The sequence below is a fragment of the Mus caroli genome, chromosome 8 (genome assembly GCF_900094665.2).
Source record: "Mus caroli chromosome 8, CAROLI_EIJ_v1.1, whole genome shotgun sequence".
In the NCBI taxonomy this organism is placed as follows: Eukaryota; Metazoa; Chordata; class Mammalia; order Rodentia; family Muridae; genus Mus; species Mus caroli.
Genome location: NC_034577.1, coordinates 60,721,015 through 60,739,164, shown reverse-complemented (window position 1 = coordinate 60,739,164; position 18,150 = coordinate 60,721,015). Strand labels below are relative to the sequence as shown.

At 41.7% G+C, this 18,150-nt stretch overlaps 1 protein-coding gene across 1 annotated transcript in view; it reads left to right on the top strand.

The window, feature by feature from the left end:
• The first annotated feature begins 15,559 nt into the window (after positions 1-15,559).
• Positions 15,560-18,150, top strand: part of Csgalnact1 (chondroitin sulfate N-acetylgalactosaminyltransferase 1) — a 95,462-nt gene continuing 92,871 nt past the window's right edge. Inside the window, exon 1 of the mRNA XM_029480734.1 lies at positions 15,560-16,483. Coding sequence (XP_029336594.1) covers positions 15,856-16,483 — 628 coding nt within the window. The 5' untranslated portion in view covers positions 15,560-15,855. The remainder of the gene's footprint in view (positions 16,484-18,150) is intronic.

Below are 18,150 nucleotides of genomic sequence, written 5' to 3'. Positions count from 1 at the left end.
CCAGGTGTTACTTGCTGTCTTTCTGATACTGATGCTGATGGGTGGCATCCAGTAGAGTCACACCTAGGCTTCTGGTGAGTCCTCAGGTACAGAAAAACTTGCTCAGTCCTTACACTCTCATGTCAACATTTAGGAAGTACATTGTCCTGAGGTCCACTGTGCCCACTTCCATGCCAAGTACCTTCCCATCCATGACTCTTTTATCTCCCAGGTAACATTCTGTTTGAATGAGAATCTGAGGGAAACTTTTCAGATTAACTGTTTACCTTAACTTCTGACTTTCTCCCTCAACAGGGTCCATAAGATTCTCTTCGATCCTCTAACCAAAAGCAATGTCCCCTTCCTCTCATTTCCTGTTCTCTTTCTTCCTCTCCATCACTTCCCTTCCTTCCCTTTTCCTTTTAAAAAATAAACTAAGATTAGAGCGATGGTATAGGTATGAGTTACAGTTCTCTCTCACTATCTATAGACTATTAGCTTCGGGGCTCTGGCTAATGCCAAAATTTGGAAATGCTTATGTCCCTTGTATAAATGACATCATAGTTTGCATGTAATAAATTTATACTTTAAATAATTTCTAGATCATTCACAATACCTACTTCAATATGTGATTGAAATAATTTTCCTGAATTAGGAAATAAGTTTTAAACAACTGTATGTGTTCAATACAAGCACATTTTTAAAAGAATATTTTCAATCATTATTTAAGTCCCCAGATGTGGAACCAGGGAATATAGAGGGTCAGATGTTTGGTTTAAACTCTATGAATCAAAATAGAAGCCAGGGACAGGCTTGAGTTTGGGGATTTGGTGGTCATCATGCCCAAACTAGCTCTGTCACTTTGAAGAATCATCAATCCACTTCCTGTCTCTGATGACAGTGCCATTCTGATCTTTCTCCTGTCATTTCACTAAGTTTGACTCCCAATGATAGAAAATTGAGTTTGCTTTAATAACTATGGCAAATGCTTTGCATGCACTATCTCAGTTTTCAACACAAAAATTCTGCAGGGAAGGCCCTTTTATGTTTGAGAAACAAAGGTTGAAAGAATCCAAATAAGGCAGGACTCATTCTGCCTGACCCCAGGAACCCAGCTCTCAACCACTGAACTTTATCCTGAAGATAAGGGATAGAAAAAAAATATGCAAGTACCAGTAATTGAGATGGAAAATTGTATTTAGTGTGAGGAATTAGAAGAGTAGGTGCTTGCCTGGGCAGAGAGTTTGAAGAATGTAGGCTACCTCTCGTGCCAAAGCCCCACCCTCTCTGTCTGCCGTTCCTGTGTCCAGAATCAGAGCTTTCACAACTACATTAGCCTTTCTTCTGAGTCTGCAGATGTGTGTATTGAATGGCAGCTCTATCCTTTGAATCACACAAGCCTAGAACCCAGGCCTAGTTCTTGGTAGATAATCCCTCTCTGTCACCTCATGTAATCAATCTTCAAGTCTTATGGGTGATATCTGTGGTGATTTGAATGGGTATGTCCCCCATAAACTGATGCATTTTATTAACACTCAGTTCCCCTGTTGCTGGTGATGTTTGGAGACACTTAGGAAGTATAGCCTAGCTGAAGAAACTATGTCACCAGGGCAGGCTTGGAGAGTTTAAGACCCTGCCCTACTCCTACTTTGTGCTATCTGCTTTATGCTTCTAATGAAGGATGCGAATCCTCAGATCCTGTACTAGCCTGCCATGCCAGCTGCTTGCTCCCGCATCCTCCTGCCATGATTTACTGTTACCCCTCTGGAACCATAATCCTGAAAAACTCTTTAATTAATTAATTAATTAATTAATTAGTTAGTTAGTTAGTTAGTTTGTTTGTTTATAATAGAAGTAGAGTGCTAATACATTATCCAAAAGTAATCCTTGAACTACCGCCTTTTCTCTTCTTCGGTCCTACGGCTACTGCCTCTTCTCTTCCTCCATCCTATGGCCTTGAGTCAAATCCTTCCTTATTTATAATAATGTAATGATCTCAAATCTGCTATTCCTAATGCCAGTCTCTCCTCTTTAATTTGCATTCACACTGCCCATGTGATAAAAGTTGATTTGGATCGTGTGGACTTTGGGTTTAAAAACTGATATGTTAACTAGTTCCTGTCCATGAGGTTAGAATCCTACCACGGTGTAAGAGTTCTTGGTTATAAACCTTCCCCAGTGCCTTCCTATTGCCCTTTATACTCTGTCTCTTCCTTGGTTGGTCACCCTACATTCTATGTCATCCTACATACCCAGTAAGATAAAGTTGGCAGGAAATACATGCAGTATGCTCAGGGTGATGCAGAAAAAACACATTTGGGGAGTGCTAAATTGTATTAAACTGGAAAACATAGGTACAAAATACATACTGTATGCAATCTCTTGAGGTATACAAATGACTTCTATTACGGACAACTCGAATTTACAATCATAACATTATGAAATGTTTTTAGCTAATATCTTAATCATTACTCTCTGAGCAGAGATAGTTTACACAGGGGTTGACAACAGGTGTTGGGTGGGAGTCACTGAAGGAAGGGCAGACAATTCTAGGAAGAACCCTCGGACTGGGTAGGATGGAACCATGAGGTTGATAACTACTGTCTACAAAATTAACTTTTATTTTGTCAAAAATGAATGCAAACTTCGTTTATTTGCTGTTGGTCTTCCTATTATATCTTTTGCATTTTGGTTATTTCTATTCTCAGAGATATGGCACAAAGAGAGGTGGCGTTATTGATCTAGTTTTGTAGCATTTCTGAAATAACTCTGCATGATGTGTGCTTTCTCTAGTCCTCTCATGCAATCACCACTTTCCAAGAGCAAAGCCCTCCTTTATTTGCTGATGTCTGCCTTGTAGGTAGGGGATGAAGAAGAGGGGAAGTTAGACTGCTTATTTTGTTTTGGCTAAAAGCAACAATTTCATTCTTAACTTTGTCACTTCACTCAGCTAACAAGTGACATCTGAGAGCCCAAGAGTGTGAGTGTGGCGCTCTTCAGCTTGAGAGTGACAATCTGTCTTAGGCCATGAAATAGGGAATGAAAGCCTAGATGCCTGGGATAGGCAATGAAAGGCCAGATGCCACCCCTAGAGAGGAGACACACATGACTGTTAGGTGGCCACAGGTATCTGAGAAGGCACCACCTTCTTAGGTTGTCATGGATTACACTAAGAAAAATGTCCTACCCAGGGGTTCTCAAGATAGACATGGGAAAAAGTATATTCCATGCTCATCTTTAAGCAAAGCATGGGCCCTATCCTAGTCTGGTTCCAGCAGGTTGTCTCTGTTCTCTTGAAAAACTATGTATGCCCTATCTCTAGATGTTTTGGCTTCTTTGCTCTTCCCTCTTACCCTGCTTTGTCACACTACCATCTAGGATTTTACATTCATATACACACATATTTGTGTGTGTATGTAAAATATATTAATATATAATATATTATATGTTAATTATATACATATATAACATATTTATCTGCATATACAGAATTAAAAACAAAATGAATAATATATTATATATAATTAGAAATTATCTACAAAATGAATAATATATGTTATATTTCATATATTATATATAATATGTATTATTCATTTTCTTTTTTAATTCTGCATGTACAGAGTTGTTCTTTCTGCTCTCTAAAATATAAATCTGACTGAAGAAAGTCATTGTAATATTTTAGAATTAGAAGGCCTCTTATCCTGTGGAGAATGTGGTAGCCATCTTGATGTCACTGTAATAGATGCCTGAGATCATTACCTCATTGTCAGGGTTGATTTTGTCCCATGTATTTGCACATTTCTGTTCATGTGTGATTGCCCCTTTGATTGGGGGATGCGCTGAGGCAGCATAGCATGTCAGGAGCACATAGTAGACTAAACCCACTAGTCTCATTGCTAAGATGCAAAAAGGAGAGAAGAAGGGCCAGGGTTACAGTCTCTCCTCCTAGAATGTGATACCCTCCCCAACCAGAAGGCCTCCTCCCCTAACCTCCCCCTCTTACAGGTTAAAGTATACTATTGGGTGCAACATCCCAATAGTACCAAGATGAGAACCAACACATGTGCTTTGGAGGCATGCCAGATCCCCGAAACCCCCTGAGTCTGTGTCCTGGCCTTGGAAAATGGAGATCAGTGACTTGCCATCGAGAATGTCATAAGAATGCAGTGAAACTACTGGTGATGCACAGCATTTTGCCAACAGCTCTCTGCAAAGCCTCTTCTGAGATTCCCAAAGAGGGTCCCGGGTTACTTTCTTTGGCTGAGACAGTTTGTTTCCCTTTTCCTGTTATTGCAGTGATTTCTATCGTTTTTCTTTGTTCTGTGTGATCTGAGGCCCTTCCTTGGTCAACCATCTTTCCCACTCCGAGCTTTCCTTCTCTCTGCTGGCAAGACCTGTGGCACACTTTATCTGGAAGGAAAGAGCTCCATTTTGCTTCTGTCTGAGTCGCTTTTTACTGTGAATGAAATTGACAGCATTTTCCCAGAGCCACTGGACCCTGTGATTCACACTGACCTCACCTTGTCGTTGACACTCAGCACCCAGCAGCTCCACCTGCATCTGCAGATGACATTGTGCTCATTATGTAGCTTCGAGGTACTTAGCCTCTGAGCATTGTTCATTTTTAATTAGTGCCCTCCTTGTTAATTACCAACAGGAATTTCTCGCAATCTGTGCAGCGTGGATCTCAGGACTGGATCCCTCTAGGCATTCCCTTCACTGTGTCTCCCTGAGGGCCAAGCTGGCTTTGGCTGCAAGTTGGATGGCAGAGTGACATTGTGGCCACGGTTCTTGCCTCTCTAGAGGAAGGAAGCAAAGAGGGTATTGCTTGGCATAAGAGAGCTTCTATTGTGGCCAGCCATCATGAGCACTGACCTAGAGACAGTTTCTTTTTCTTTTGAAAAGAAGAACATCTCTTAGTTGATTAAAAATCCCACTTGCCAGGGTGCCTTTTAATTAAGATGTCATAAAGTTGATAAGCATGTGCAATCTCCTGGCCTCTGCTCAGAAACACATGAATGCTGAAGACGTTGTGTCCTGAGCCCAATTGCAGAGCAGTAACAACAACAAAAGGCTTACACTCTCATAACTTGGATATACAATGTTTGTTAGGGGAGTGTGAATTCTATGTGAATCACAGCTGATTGGGAAGTAAATAGCTCAGGCTAGAGAAACAACTTCTCCTCTCATTTGACTTGCTGGGAATATCCGTAAGTGTAAAGCTTTAGCACAAGTTCAGAAGCTAGAAAAATGAGGTGTATTGGGGTCTACAGTGAAGAACATGTGCCAACAAGCAGTTTGGATAATTAAAGATATTAGGTAGTTTACTGTAGTGGATAAACACAGGGCTTGAAAGTCAGCTAGAACTCTGCTTGGCCACTGGCCCAGGCTGTGCACCTTGGACAAGTCACTTCACTGCTCTAAGTCTCAATTTTCTTATCTTTAATGGGGATAATAAGACTTAACTCATGGGATTAAATGAGATAATACTTGTAAAGTGCTTAGTCGGATGTCTGACCCAAAGTAAGTGCTCACTAAGTGGTCGTAATTATGAGAAATAGGGGGGTGTAGGGAGCTTGGCCTTAAGGCTTCTTGTTTTGCAGTGCCAGGGTGGCTCCCCACAGCACCAAGGAAGAAGCAAGCTAGGCAGATCCCTATGCAAAGACTCACAGCTGACTCAGCTTGCATCCCTGACTGAGACATCTTACTTCTGGGAAAAGCTCCGTTCCTCCCAGGTCCCTTGAGCAAGGTCTTATTATTCTCTCCCTGTTGACATTATATCTGCTGCTTGTCATAGGTAAATGGCACAGGACAGACCCTTGAAAACCATCTTAAAGATGAGTCTAAGTCCTCTCAGTTAGGTGAGAAGAGAGGTGAGTCCCTGATAATGGTTTGGGCATGTGGCCTAGCCACAGAGGCTGAGAGAAACAGTAGATTCCAGAGGCAGGAACATCCTTTAATGCAAGGTCCCCTGTCAAGGGAGAGAATAAAACAGAGCATGCTGGGACTCTAGACCCAATCCTTGTAGGAACTCCAGGCTGCTATGAAGAATTGGAATGCAGTCCAAGGGTCAGTGACTAAGGACCTCAAACAGCACACCTATGTTTGTTTGATCCATCTGTAAGAAAACATTTCAAAGTATCTCATACTTCATTATTTTATAGATAATGTTTTGCAAACACACAATACAATATTATAAAATGTAATTGTCACTCACAAGTGAGTATATTTGCATATAGATGACCTATTCGAAAGTTCCATACTGAGCTAGGGAGATGGCTCAGTCAGTAAAGTGCTTACATACAAGCCTGAGAACCTGAATGTGGATCCCCAGTACCCTCATAGAAGAGTCAGGCAGGGGTCCAGGTGTATATAGCCTCAGTACTGCTGGGGTGGGGAGATGGAGACCTTTGACGCTGGCTGGCTAGCCCATCTACTCTGTTTGTGAGTGCTAGGTTCAGTGACAAACCCTGTCTCAAAAACACGGTACACAGAGGTGGAGGAAGATGTCAACCTCTGGTTCCCACACACATGTGCACATGCATGCACATGTACACACACGTGATGTCTGGAACGTACTATTTACTTTTAAATTTTTAGGGGTATTTGATCTCTACTGGGGGCTAAGGAACAGGTAACAGTCTGTATAGACCCTTTTCATTATGAGGTTTGAGCCACTGCTCTGTTTTAGGTGGCCTATTCTAGCTAGAGAGAGTCAAAGAAAGCATTAGATGCTATCACAGGCATGCCAAAATGCTCAGCGATGGAATGTTGTTTCCCGTTGAAAATCCCAGGTCGCAGTGAGATTTGGCATGAGCATCTCATCATTTATTCAGTGTAAGTCTGCTGATGTGTATCCCCCCGCCTACCAAATTCTGCAGTCTCTTCTGGGGGCACACCTGAGGCTAAAGCATCTGGCATACATCTATATGATGCTAATGACTCCATGGAGCATAGAAACCTGGAATCCAGAAGGAAGTGTAGTAACCGACAAGCCTTCACTGGGGCTTTCGGCATGGGGAATGGGGCGATTATAAGGCACCATGTCTATTCAGAGTACATTAGCCACTATGAATGTATCCTTTGCTTTGAGTTAATTAACTATGCAGAGTATTGTAGACACTCTGTCACAGTTGCTATGGTTGTTAAGTACTCTCATTTCAAGAGAAAGGAGATACAAACATGCATCTTTATGTGCACCTGTGCATATACTGAGAGCAATATAGGGAAAGTCTAGGGACTTTCAGCCCTAATCTGACTTCAATCATTTCTTTCACTGTTTTCTTCTGTAGAAACCTTTCCCATGCTTGTTTGACCCATACTGGCTTCTTTACCCCTGTCTCGGACTCTCCCTTCTTGCTCGCAGGCCGAGTGGCTGGTGCAGTGTCCAGCAGGAGATAGATGGTATGGCAATGAGTAGAGAAAACCTTGCTGTGGAACTCTTCTTACATTTATGATAAAGAGAAGCCAGGTGTTAGCAATAAGTCAGAGGCAAAAGACAATAGAGGGATGGTTTCTGTATGTCTCACCTGAACACCATGGTGGAGTGGAGTGCCACTTTATGCCAGGCACGGAGGTACTTCTGAGTGCTCCACCAGCCTCGTGTCACGTGACCTGCATCTTATGATAATCCCCTACTTCTAAGCAATATTCCACTGCTGACACCAGGCTTTTAAACAGGGTTCCCCTAGAACGCTATTAAATTCTTTGGGTTTACTATTTCCCCAAAGTCCTTGAAGTTAAAAATAAAAGATAAGCAGTTTGCAATAAGCACAGATTGCACAGGAGTGAAATCTTGGGCTTTGGAGGCAGCAGCTGCTGCAGAAAGCATATTGAGATTCACACCAGCGAAGGGTTTGGGTGCCAGGTGTTTGGCTTTAGGTTGGGAGGCAAGTCTCACAATTTCTTTGGGCCTCTGCTTACCAAATGGAGGTGTGGTTATAATAACATCTTTCTGACCACATAAGATTCCTATTCCATAGAAAATAGAGTCTGTTAAAATACACTACAATATGAAAAAATGTGCTATTTGAAAGGTGGCATTTTGTGTGAAATTTCAAGCCTGTAACTCTAAGTATTAACTATTCATTTATGCATAACAAGTTATCCCCAAACCTATCCGTTTAAAACCTAGGTATTTATTACATCTCCTAAGAGCTTGGGAGTAGCTGCTTAGCTTGGTGGTTAGCTGGTTGAATCTCCTATGAGGTTGCCCTGAAGTTGTCATGACCCTGTCATTTGAAGACTTGAGTATGGCTTCAGAATCCATATCTAGCCCCACCGGCTGGCCTGTCTTATCTTAGTCTCCTCACTGAGTATTGTCTGGAGATTTATATTTATCACTTCATGATTTGTCCTAAGGGGCCTCCTGAAGAGAGGAAAGGAAGAATCGATGGGAGGTGTAAAGAGAAAGGGAGGGAGGGAGAGGGAATGAGGGAGGAAGAGAAGGAAGGAGGGTGGGCAAGGGAGGGAGGGAGAAAGAGAGAGACAGAGACACACACACACACACACACAGAGAGAGAGAGAGAGAGAGAGAGAGAGAATACTCATTACTCAAATACTGCAGTCTTTTAACACATAGTATGTTACTGGTTATTTAAATCAAGCCGTCAGTATACATGGGACAAACAGATGGTAATAGGAATACCAGGATACAGCACTCTTGAAAGGCCATCTTGGAAGATGACTGGTACAACTAACTGCACATACAGGAATTTGCCAGAGGCCTTGAGGTGAAGGGGATTCTACATGTCTCACTAAGCACAGCTGACAATGTTAGCTTTATATTAATCTGGAGAGTATTTGAAAACGCCGAATAAAAATAAGAATTCTTATATTCTCTCCTTTCCATGCTCGCCCAGGATGCTGTTTTCATCCCCAGGATGTGACTTCGGTATATGTTCTATATACCGAACAGTTGGTTCTTTGCCTGGAGCCCTTTGGCTTCCTTGTAATCAAAGACCTTGCTGTATGCTCCAGAGTGGAGCTGACTGGCAGAGTGGTGCTGGGGCCTTGGCTTACCAGTTCTTGACCCAGCAGACACTGCCAGTTTCTTCCCTTAATCTCCTGGCTTGCCTGCACGTAGAGTGGAGAGGTCTTGTTGAATGTATTGCATCTCCTTGAGTAGTTCCCTTTGTCACTCACAAGGTCTGTCATTGTGCAGCACTATGCTGCCTGACTTGGTCTTCTTACGAAACCACCATCTTTTTTCATGTGTCACAGAATCTCACAGCATCTGATCCACAGGGCCTAGAGTCCTAGAGTCCTTCATGATTTATGACACAAATAGACTTTTGCAGGTGTTCTGTTATGCTATTCAGCTCTCATGAACAAAATGTCTTCTGGGAAAGAAACATCAACTCCATTCCTAATAGCAACTCCTGTCCTGGGTATGGAAAGTCTAATAATATCCACTGCACATCTGGGGCAACTTGCAGGCTCTAGTTGGTTTCATCTCCTAGGAATGAATGATAATAGTACCCATGTCCACTGGCATATCTTAACAAATATTGATTACTCTTAGCACTATTTTCCTCTTTTCTTTTATTATTTTTAAAAAATTTTTCTTAGTCCTTGTTCTCACCCCGCTATTAAAGTAAATGGGAACAGGGCCTTGTATCTTAATAGCATTTGTCTGTTTGAAACCCAAATACCAGTTTCTAAAAAAATGCTTATAAGATGGCTCTTTCTTCCTCTCTCTCCCATGTGTGTGTGTGTGTGTGTGTGTGTGTGTGTGTGTGTGTGTGTGTGTGAGTGTGAGTGTATCTGCTTAGAAGACAGAGAGCCAGCAACCTTGAATGTCAGAGGCCACCCATCCACCTTGGTTTTGATATAAGGTCCTTCACTGAGATCAGGGACCTACAAATTAGGATAGGCTGGCTGGCCAGCCAACCCCAGAGATCTGCCTGTTAATGCCTCCTCAGTTCACTTACCATGGTTTTCTCACTAAAGGGCTTAGAATCAAAATTCAGGTCCTCATGCCTGTACAGCAAGCTCTTTTCCAACTGAGTCATGTGCCCAGCCTCTCCGTCATTATGGTTTAAGTTTCTTGAGCTAACTTGAGCATAGAAGAGATGGGTTGTCTGTTTGTGCTCACTGGAGGTCTGGGGAAGTCTCAGATGATCCCTAGTCTGGGTATGTTGTCAGAGTTGTCCACCTTCTTCTACTTGGAGTCTGGAGAAACTCAATCCATTGCTAGTTCAGTTGACATAGGTCAGTGTCCTTCAGATTGCCTGCCTTTAAAACGCAGGAAGAGCCGCTGATTCCTTAAGCAACCCCTAGCTATGAACTGCAGTTACAACGCTCTCAGGGTTGTTCTAATGTGACAGAGATGAAACCACACCTACACTGAGAATACCCTTGAGTGTGAGAGTCCGGGTCCTATTCAACAGGCTTAGACACTTCACAGGAGTCATTCCCAGAGCTCACTGGAGTGGAAATGAGGCCTTTGTGCTGCATATGTCCTTCAGTCCAACTGGTAAATAGAGTGGCAAGATGTAGAACATCTCAGAATCACCCTTAGGGGGTATCCAGGGATGAGAAAACATTGAGTAAAGTCATTAGTGAGGATAAATATACAAAAATATAAGTGGCAAGAAGTGTGACAAATGCAAGGATTTCTGACAATAATGAAACCCAAGTACCCACTTTTCAACCAAGCATCCCAAATCAGTTAATGACAAGTTTGTCTTCGCCCTCCACATTCCCTCCCTGTCCCTTAGATATCCCAAGAGGCTTAGCTAGGCTAAAAACCTGAGTTCCCTGTCTAAGATTTTTTAAACAATAGCACAGTGTGGCTGAGATCTCATAAAGCTATATTTTTACTGTCATCTCCAATCTGTAACAGTGCTTGGTAATTACATGGTATTTCCATCTGTAAGACACTAACCAGCTTATACACTTTAAATCTGCTTCTCCAACTCTTCTGCCAAGACAAGAGATTGTATTGTACCTCATGGCCCCACTGGCCCAACCTGTGTCTTACTAAAGTGTCTTTTCTGAAGGGGCAATGCTAGCAGAGTGACACCCACGCTGAGAATGGCATTGTGTGGGCTGAGTCTGGGTTTCCACAGGAGCAGGAGCGTGAAGGAGCAGCCTTTACTCATCTACAGAATATCAGCCTCTATCACGTCACCAGCCACTGCATTTGATTGCAAACCAGATTGCTAGAAAGATTAGGACCTCTTTTGTCTGTTAACAGATGCAGAGTTTTGTTTCTGACGTATTGTCTGCTCCCACCATTTTACAAAGAAAAAAACTGCTGACTCTTTGGCGGCAAATTTTGACATCGTATAGTTTTCTTTCTAAATATCTATTCTCTCTCTCTGTAGTCTGTTCATTCTATTGAGAATTTCTTTGGCTATGAAGTTTCTAATTTCATGTAATAGCAGTTGTCAGTTTGGGGGCTATTTGAGTTTTGTGCTTTGGGGATTCTACACAGAACGTTTTTGTCCATATCTGTGTTTGAACTGTTTTTTTTTTTTTTTTTAATATTTATTACTAGTGATTTCAGCATGTCAGGTTTTAAGTTAATGTTTTTGGTCCACTTTGAACTGATTTTTGTACAGGCTGAGAGATACTGATATAATTTTTTTGTTTGTTTGTTTATTTGTTTTGCATGTGGACATCTGGTTTTGCCAGCATAATTTAACATAATTTATTAAATAAGATGGGTGTTTCAAGTTGATGTTTGTAACAATTTTGTCACAACCCTGGTGTTTCTGAGTCTAGTTACCTTCCATGGCCTGCATCTCAGTGCTCAAGGTACAATCATGTTGCCTTGTCACTATGGCTCTGTACTGTAGTTCAAAGTCACCTGTTGTGATGACTCTGGCAACATTCCTTTTGTTCGAGATTTCTTGGTCTTCTGTAATCTCTGTGTCCTCATAAGAAGTTGAGGATCCCATTAATACATTCACGCATTCTATGAGGAATGTCATTAGAACTTTGGTGGAAATTGAACCTGTATGCTACTTTTGGTGATGTAGCCATTTAAAACATTTTAATGAAGAACAGGGTGGGTGATAGAGAACATGTGCTCTGATGCTAGAAAGGGGAGTACTGAGGCCAAAGTGGACAAAGAAGCAGAAAGTTGGGGAAATGAATGACTGTGGGGATTGGGGGGAAATCAATCAAAAGCAAGTATGCAGAAAACACTATAAAGAAACATGTTACTCTGTGTGTTAATTAAAAAATAAAATTTCAGAAGTGTATTTATTTATTCATTTATTTTTATAAAATATTTTGGTTCCTCTGGTTCCCTCTCTAAGATTTCCCTTACTAGTGGAATTTAAATAACTAAATGAATTTCCAAAGCCACACTATCTAGACTTTTACAAAATATTTTATTTGTTGTGTATATATATGCTGGTTTTCTCATTCTGCCACATATATCCAAGGGATCCAAGTCAGGTTACTAGACTTGGTGGGAGGCATCTCTAGCCACTATCACCCAGTCCTTGTAACAAAGGTCTTATGGATAGAACGGATAGTCTATAGCTTTAATTTTCTACTAGTCTTTTTGTTTGTTCCCTTGCTTGCTTGTTTTTGATTTTGTGAGACAGGATCTTTCTGTGTAGTCCTGGCTGTCCTGGAACTCCTTCTATAGATCCACAAGCTGGCCTTGAACTCAGAGGTGTGCTTGCCTCTGCCTCCTAGTACTGGAATTAAAGGTGTGCACCAACACCATCCTAGTTTTAATTTTATTAACCATAGTCTTAATACATTGCTTCAATTAAACCAACTTGACTTCAATCCATTATGCAAATGCAACATTTATCCCATTAGAATTTGTTAGCATGATTGCATCTTTTAAGTTTCACAGCACAATAAATTGTGTTGAATGTTCCATTTCTTTGTTTTTTGATTTTCTTATTTTGTCAGTAATGACAATGTATTTAAAATAAAAGTCTTTAAAATGGCAGAATAATGTGATAACATGTCCTCACTGATAATTTAATACTTAGATATAATGAGCTCATCTGAGAGATTTCATTAAAAACAGCAAGGTGCCTGAACATCAAAACCAAGATGGTTTTAATCACAGAATTATAGTAATTATACAAATCCTGAGATTTTCATCAGACATAAAAGGCTTCCAAGGGCAAGCATGTAGTTTAAACTTTGTACTAATAACTATGTATTGTTCTAATTATAGTTGAGTTTCATTGGGGCCAGAGAAATGCCGGAGAATATATCAGAGAGAAACGTTATACATTAAACTTTTATAGAAAATGAATAAATAAACAAATTCTGGTGGTATGGGGATATTAGGAAGAGGCTTGTCTCATAGACAGTGGGAAGGGCTCTACCATGTGTGAATGCAGAATGAAACAGGTGCATGTTATGTCCAGAACAGACAGTGTGCCTGGATCCTCATCATATCCCAAGTAAAGGGAATGACTGTGGAACCTCTTTCTACGAGGAGATCTGGATGTGCAGCTTGTCTAGATGCCTTCTCATCAAGACTTGGACAGAATACTAGGATAAGAAGGGGTTATTGGCCCAGAACCTAGATTGCTGTGGTTAGGCAAGGATACTATAAAAATAATATCATAATTATAGGGATTATTTAAAATGCTATTTTCATAAAATAGCAAAATGTAGGACTTCCTTGATTTTAAGATACCTGGTATGTAAGGCTACATACAGGATGGTTTTATGAAAATATCTCTAAACAAAAATAATTATTTGATCTGTTTTTGTTGGCTCATTGATTAATTTATGGCCATGATGATGAGGATGATTTAAAAAGGAAGAACACCTCAAAACAAATGTATCAAGAGATGTTGTCTGTCATAGAGGAGAGAGGAAGGGTGGCCTAGGGGACATGGAAATAGTGAGTCAGTCTTGCACCTCCTTTATTACACAGATTCGGTATTGGGGTGCAGTCATTCTAAGAACTAATGATCAAGAAAGATGCAGAAGTCCTCATATAGATGGGAAGAAGTGTGTTGAGTTCTGACAAGAAACATCTTGTTCTTCTCCTAACTCATGCCTTACTGTTGTAAAGTCCTTTTTGACACTAGCAGGACTGGTTGGGAACCATGATGGGACAGCTATCTCAGGTTCTAGACAGGAGACAGCTCTCAGGGATCCTGGATACAGGAGCTGGTGGGACAGCTATCACAGATCCTTCTGATCATGTCATCATTGACATTTTGTACTTGCTTAGTTGACCCTCTGGGTCCCTCCCTACTTGTTGATCAGAAAGCTTGATGTCTATTCTGATGGTTGATGGGTGTGCCTCAGAGGAGAGCATCCACACTGACTGAAGACCTCTGACACCGGTGGAGAAATTGCTGCCAGTAATTGCAGGGTCATGGAAGCTTCGCTTTTGAGCATTAGAATGTAGGTCATTGTGAAGAGTTACAACATACAGAAAAGACAAGTAAAAAAGTCAGCCTCAGTTCTCAACTCAAGTACTATTTGCATTTGATAGTGGTTCCCACCCATCTTCTCATGTTTCTTTTGATGGACACTTGTGTTCTAATTAACAAAACATTCATACTGAACTATCTGCCAGAAACACTTTCCGTAAATCTTGGGGCACGGGTCAGTTGTCTACTGGTTGCCTTAGTGAATGAGCACTCAGCGTCTTAAGTGGTGAGTTGCAGCTTCATGTGACTAAGTGTAGAGTTCATGAGAAATTCAGCATGAGCAAGGTTTCTAAACATGCAATGACCAAAATGGCTTCAAATCAAGTGTACAATGCATCCATGTATTTCTAGCAGCGCTCACCCAAGCTGCATTGGGAGATTTCACTGCAGCCTGGGTTCTCAACAAAAAACGTGTACTTATCACTGCACATGCCCCACAGCACACAGTGCCTGCAACACCTCAGTCCAGAGTCCTGTTATGAACTGCAGTGTTTTTATTGTACATTGCACACAAACTTTCCACTCTGGTAGGTACATAATGTTTCGATTGTAATTAACAAAGGTTTTTAGTATCTCCCTACTGTTATTCTTCAGAATGTAAGCATTAAATTAATATATCTTTGGATTTGATGGTGTTGAAATATTTGGTTTGAGTAAATTGTACATGAGTTTTCTATTTGTATTTTATAAATAATGGCTAAACAAATCTTGACTGGTGATTAGGACAGCATTTTTCAACTATGACTGGAAAAGCTTTAAGCATTTGTTGTTTTTCCTTCCATAAGTACACAAAGTGTTTTTCTTAGCATTGGTGATTATAGAATCAAAATATTGATCAATTCTGCAAAACGATGAAGATGAACTGTCCATCCTACAGTATCAAATATTCAGCCAAGATTGAATTATGTCAAATAACCACATCCACGTCATTAATATGCACAGTTGCTTAATCTTTAATAAATGTTGACTATATATATATATATATATATATATGAATTGCTTTAAGATAAATGTATGATTTATCCTGAGTAAATAATTTGATTTGTGTGCTTATTTTATATACCTGGGATTCTAAAGTATCCCAGAGCCTGTATGCTCCAGGTCAAGTGGGAATTTTTCGATGAAAGGCGGTCCTGAATGAGAAATGTTTAAGTCTGAATAGAAACGCTAAGCATCCCTGTCCTTTGTGTCTTCCCAGGTTCCCTCTCATCTTCAGCATACCAGAAAGGCTATGATGGGAACGAATGAAGGAACTTGGAGGCTCCACTTGACTGACTGTTTCTGTCTAGAAAATCTTCCCTTGGAAGCAAGAGAGCTGTCTCATGTAATGGCTGACTTCTAAAGGCAGGCCATGTTCTAGAAGGAAATAGATGAAATTGGTTCTGGGAACTTCAGTGGCACTGTGGTCTAACCAGAAAAGCCCGTGTTGGGGGCCCTTCTGGTGCCCTGGGATGTTGCATACTCTGGACCTGGATGCCTGGCCTGCACCTGAGTGAGAATGGTCCGCCGCGGGCTGCTGGGGTGGATTTCTCGGGTAGTGATTCTGCTGGTGTTGCTCTGTTGTGCCATCTCTGTCCTCTACATGTTAGCCTGCACTCCAAAAGGCGACCAGGAGCAGTTGGGACTGCCACGGGCCAATGGCCCCACAGGCAAAGATGGCTACCAAGCGGTGCTGCAGGAGCGTGAGGAACAGCATCGCAACTATGTGAATAGCCTTAAACGACAGATCGCTCAGCTAAAGGATGAACTGCAGGCACGCAGTGAGCAGTTCCGCAGTGGGCAGGACCAGGCCAGCGATGCCACCAGCCTGCGCTCAGGCTGGGACCAAGAGCCCAAAGCCCAGGCCGATCTGCTGGCCTTCCTGCGTGGACAGGTGGACAAGGCCGAGGTACATGCCGGTGTCAAGCTGGCCACGGAGTATGCTGCTGTGCCTTTCGATAGCTTCACTCTGCAGAAAGTATACCAGCTGGAGACCGGCCTGACCCGCCACCCTGAGGAGAAGCCAGTGAGGAAAGACAAGCGCGATGAGCTGGTAGAAGCCATCGAATCAGCCCTGGAGAGTCTAAACAGCCCTGTGGAGAGCAGCCCACACCAGCATCCTTACACAGCTGCAGACTTCATAGAAGGTTGGCATGCTTGGAGATTTCAGGGGTGTGGGACAGGGATTGAGGAATTGAGAAAAAATTTTAAAGTAACCCAGAGCCTGAGCATGTCTCAGCTACAGACTTGTCTCGGCAGAATTGGTTGTGAAGTGGCAAGGGGAAGGTTTTATGAGGGACACCAAAGATGTGTTGTAATGTTTGTCTTTTCAGAAACACTTGCTTCTTCTCACTTTTCTTGGAAACTACAGTTTTGTTATTCTATGTTAGAAGAAGGTAGAACTTCATGCTTAGGTTGTTAAAATACTTGTCTGGAAGGCATGAAAACCTGGAATTCAGATTTTCCATATCCAGATAGGCAGGTCGCCATTATAGTAAAGGACCTTGTATGAAAAAAAAAAATCAAATGGCTCTGGAGAGATGGCTCGGTGGTTAAGAGCACTGACTGCTCTTCCAGAGGTCCTGAGTTCAATTCCCAGCAACCACATGGTAGTTTCACAACCATCTGTAATGGGATCTGATGCCCTCTTCTGGTGTGTCTGAAGATAGCAACAGTGTACTCACATACATAAAATAAATAAATCTTTAAAGAAAAAAAAAAGGAAAGAAAGAAAAGAAAAAAATCAGATGGCAATCAACTGAGGGAGACACCCATGCAAATGACCATATACACCAACCCAGTCCCCAAAAGAGAAGAGTTAAAACAACATACAAACACAAACTCTGAAACCCAAGGAGAATATGGAGCAATTCCTTGTATCCTTTACCCTAGACACTTCTAGGACCTGGGTTGGATTGTGAGACCTAAAAGAATTCACAGTACACAGCATTCCCACGTGCCAGAGCCTGCTGGAAGCATACTGCACAGACACTATGTACTCAGGAGGACCCCATCCAGGAACAAGGAAAAGAAACCTCTTATTAGTTATTGGAAAATCTGGTGCTATAGAACACAAGTGACAGAGCCAGGATTCAAACTCAAGAAGTTGGAGAATTGAGTGTAGGTCCTTAACTACACTGTCACTTTGTGCAGATGTCAGAGCTGACAGAAATGAGAGGAGTCATTCACTTCATCATTGGCATGAGTCAGTCTGAGACTTACTGCCTCTATCTCTGATTCTTTAGGAGATAGCTCTCCTCATCTAGTTTCTTGGAGGGTTTGTCATTATCTTGTTGCTAATGGACCCATTAGTACTGGTTCAAAAACCATCTACTAATTTGGGAAAAGCTGTTGAAAGCAGTTAGTCCCATGACTTAATCTCTGGATAGAATCTTCTTCAACACAGCCAGAACTGTAGCCATGTCTATTTAACTGGTACCTTTTTTTCTGTCAGGAAGTCAGGCCATTGCCCCCAGGAAAAGACAGTTCCTCTTTAGTCAAAAATTCTCTCAGGCTGGAGTGTCAGTGTTTGCATTGGAAGTAAAAGGACCTGAGTGCAAGGTCCCAGAATCTCCTGCACACACACATACCACTACCGCATACACACAAAGTCAGGAATGATGGTGCACACTTGTAAGCCTAGTTCTAGGGAGGTAGAGACCCATCACTGTTGCTCGCTAAACAGCCAGCCTATACTATTTGGTGAGTGCCAGGCCAATGAGAGACCTGGACCTGTATATGCATGCATGCATGTATACACACACACACACACACACACACACACACACACACACAGAGAGAGAGAGAGAGAGAG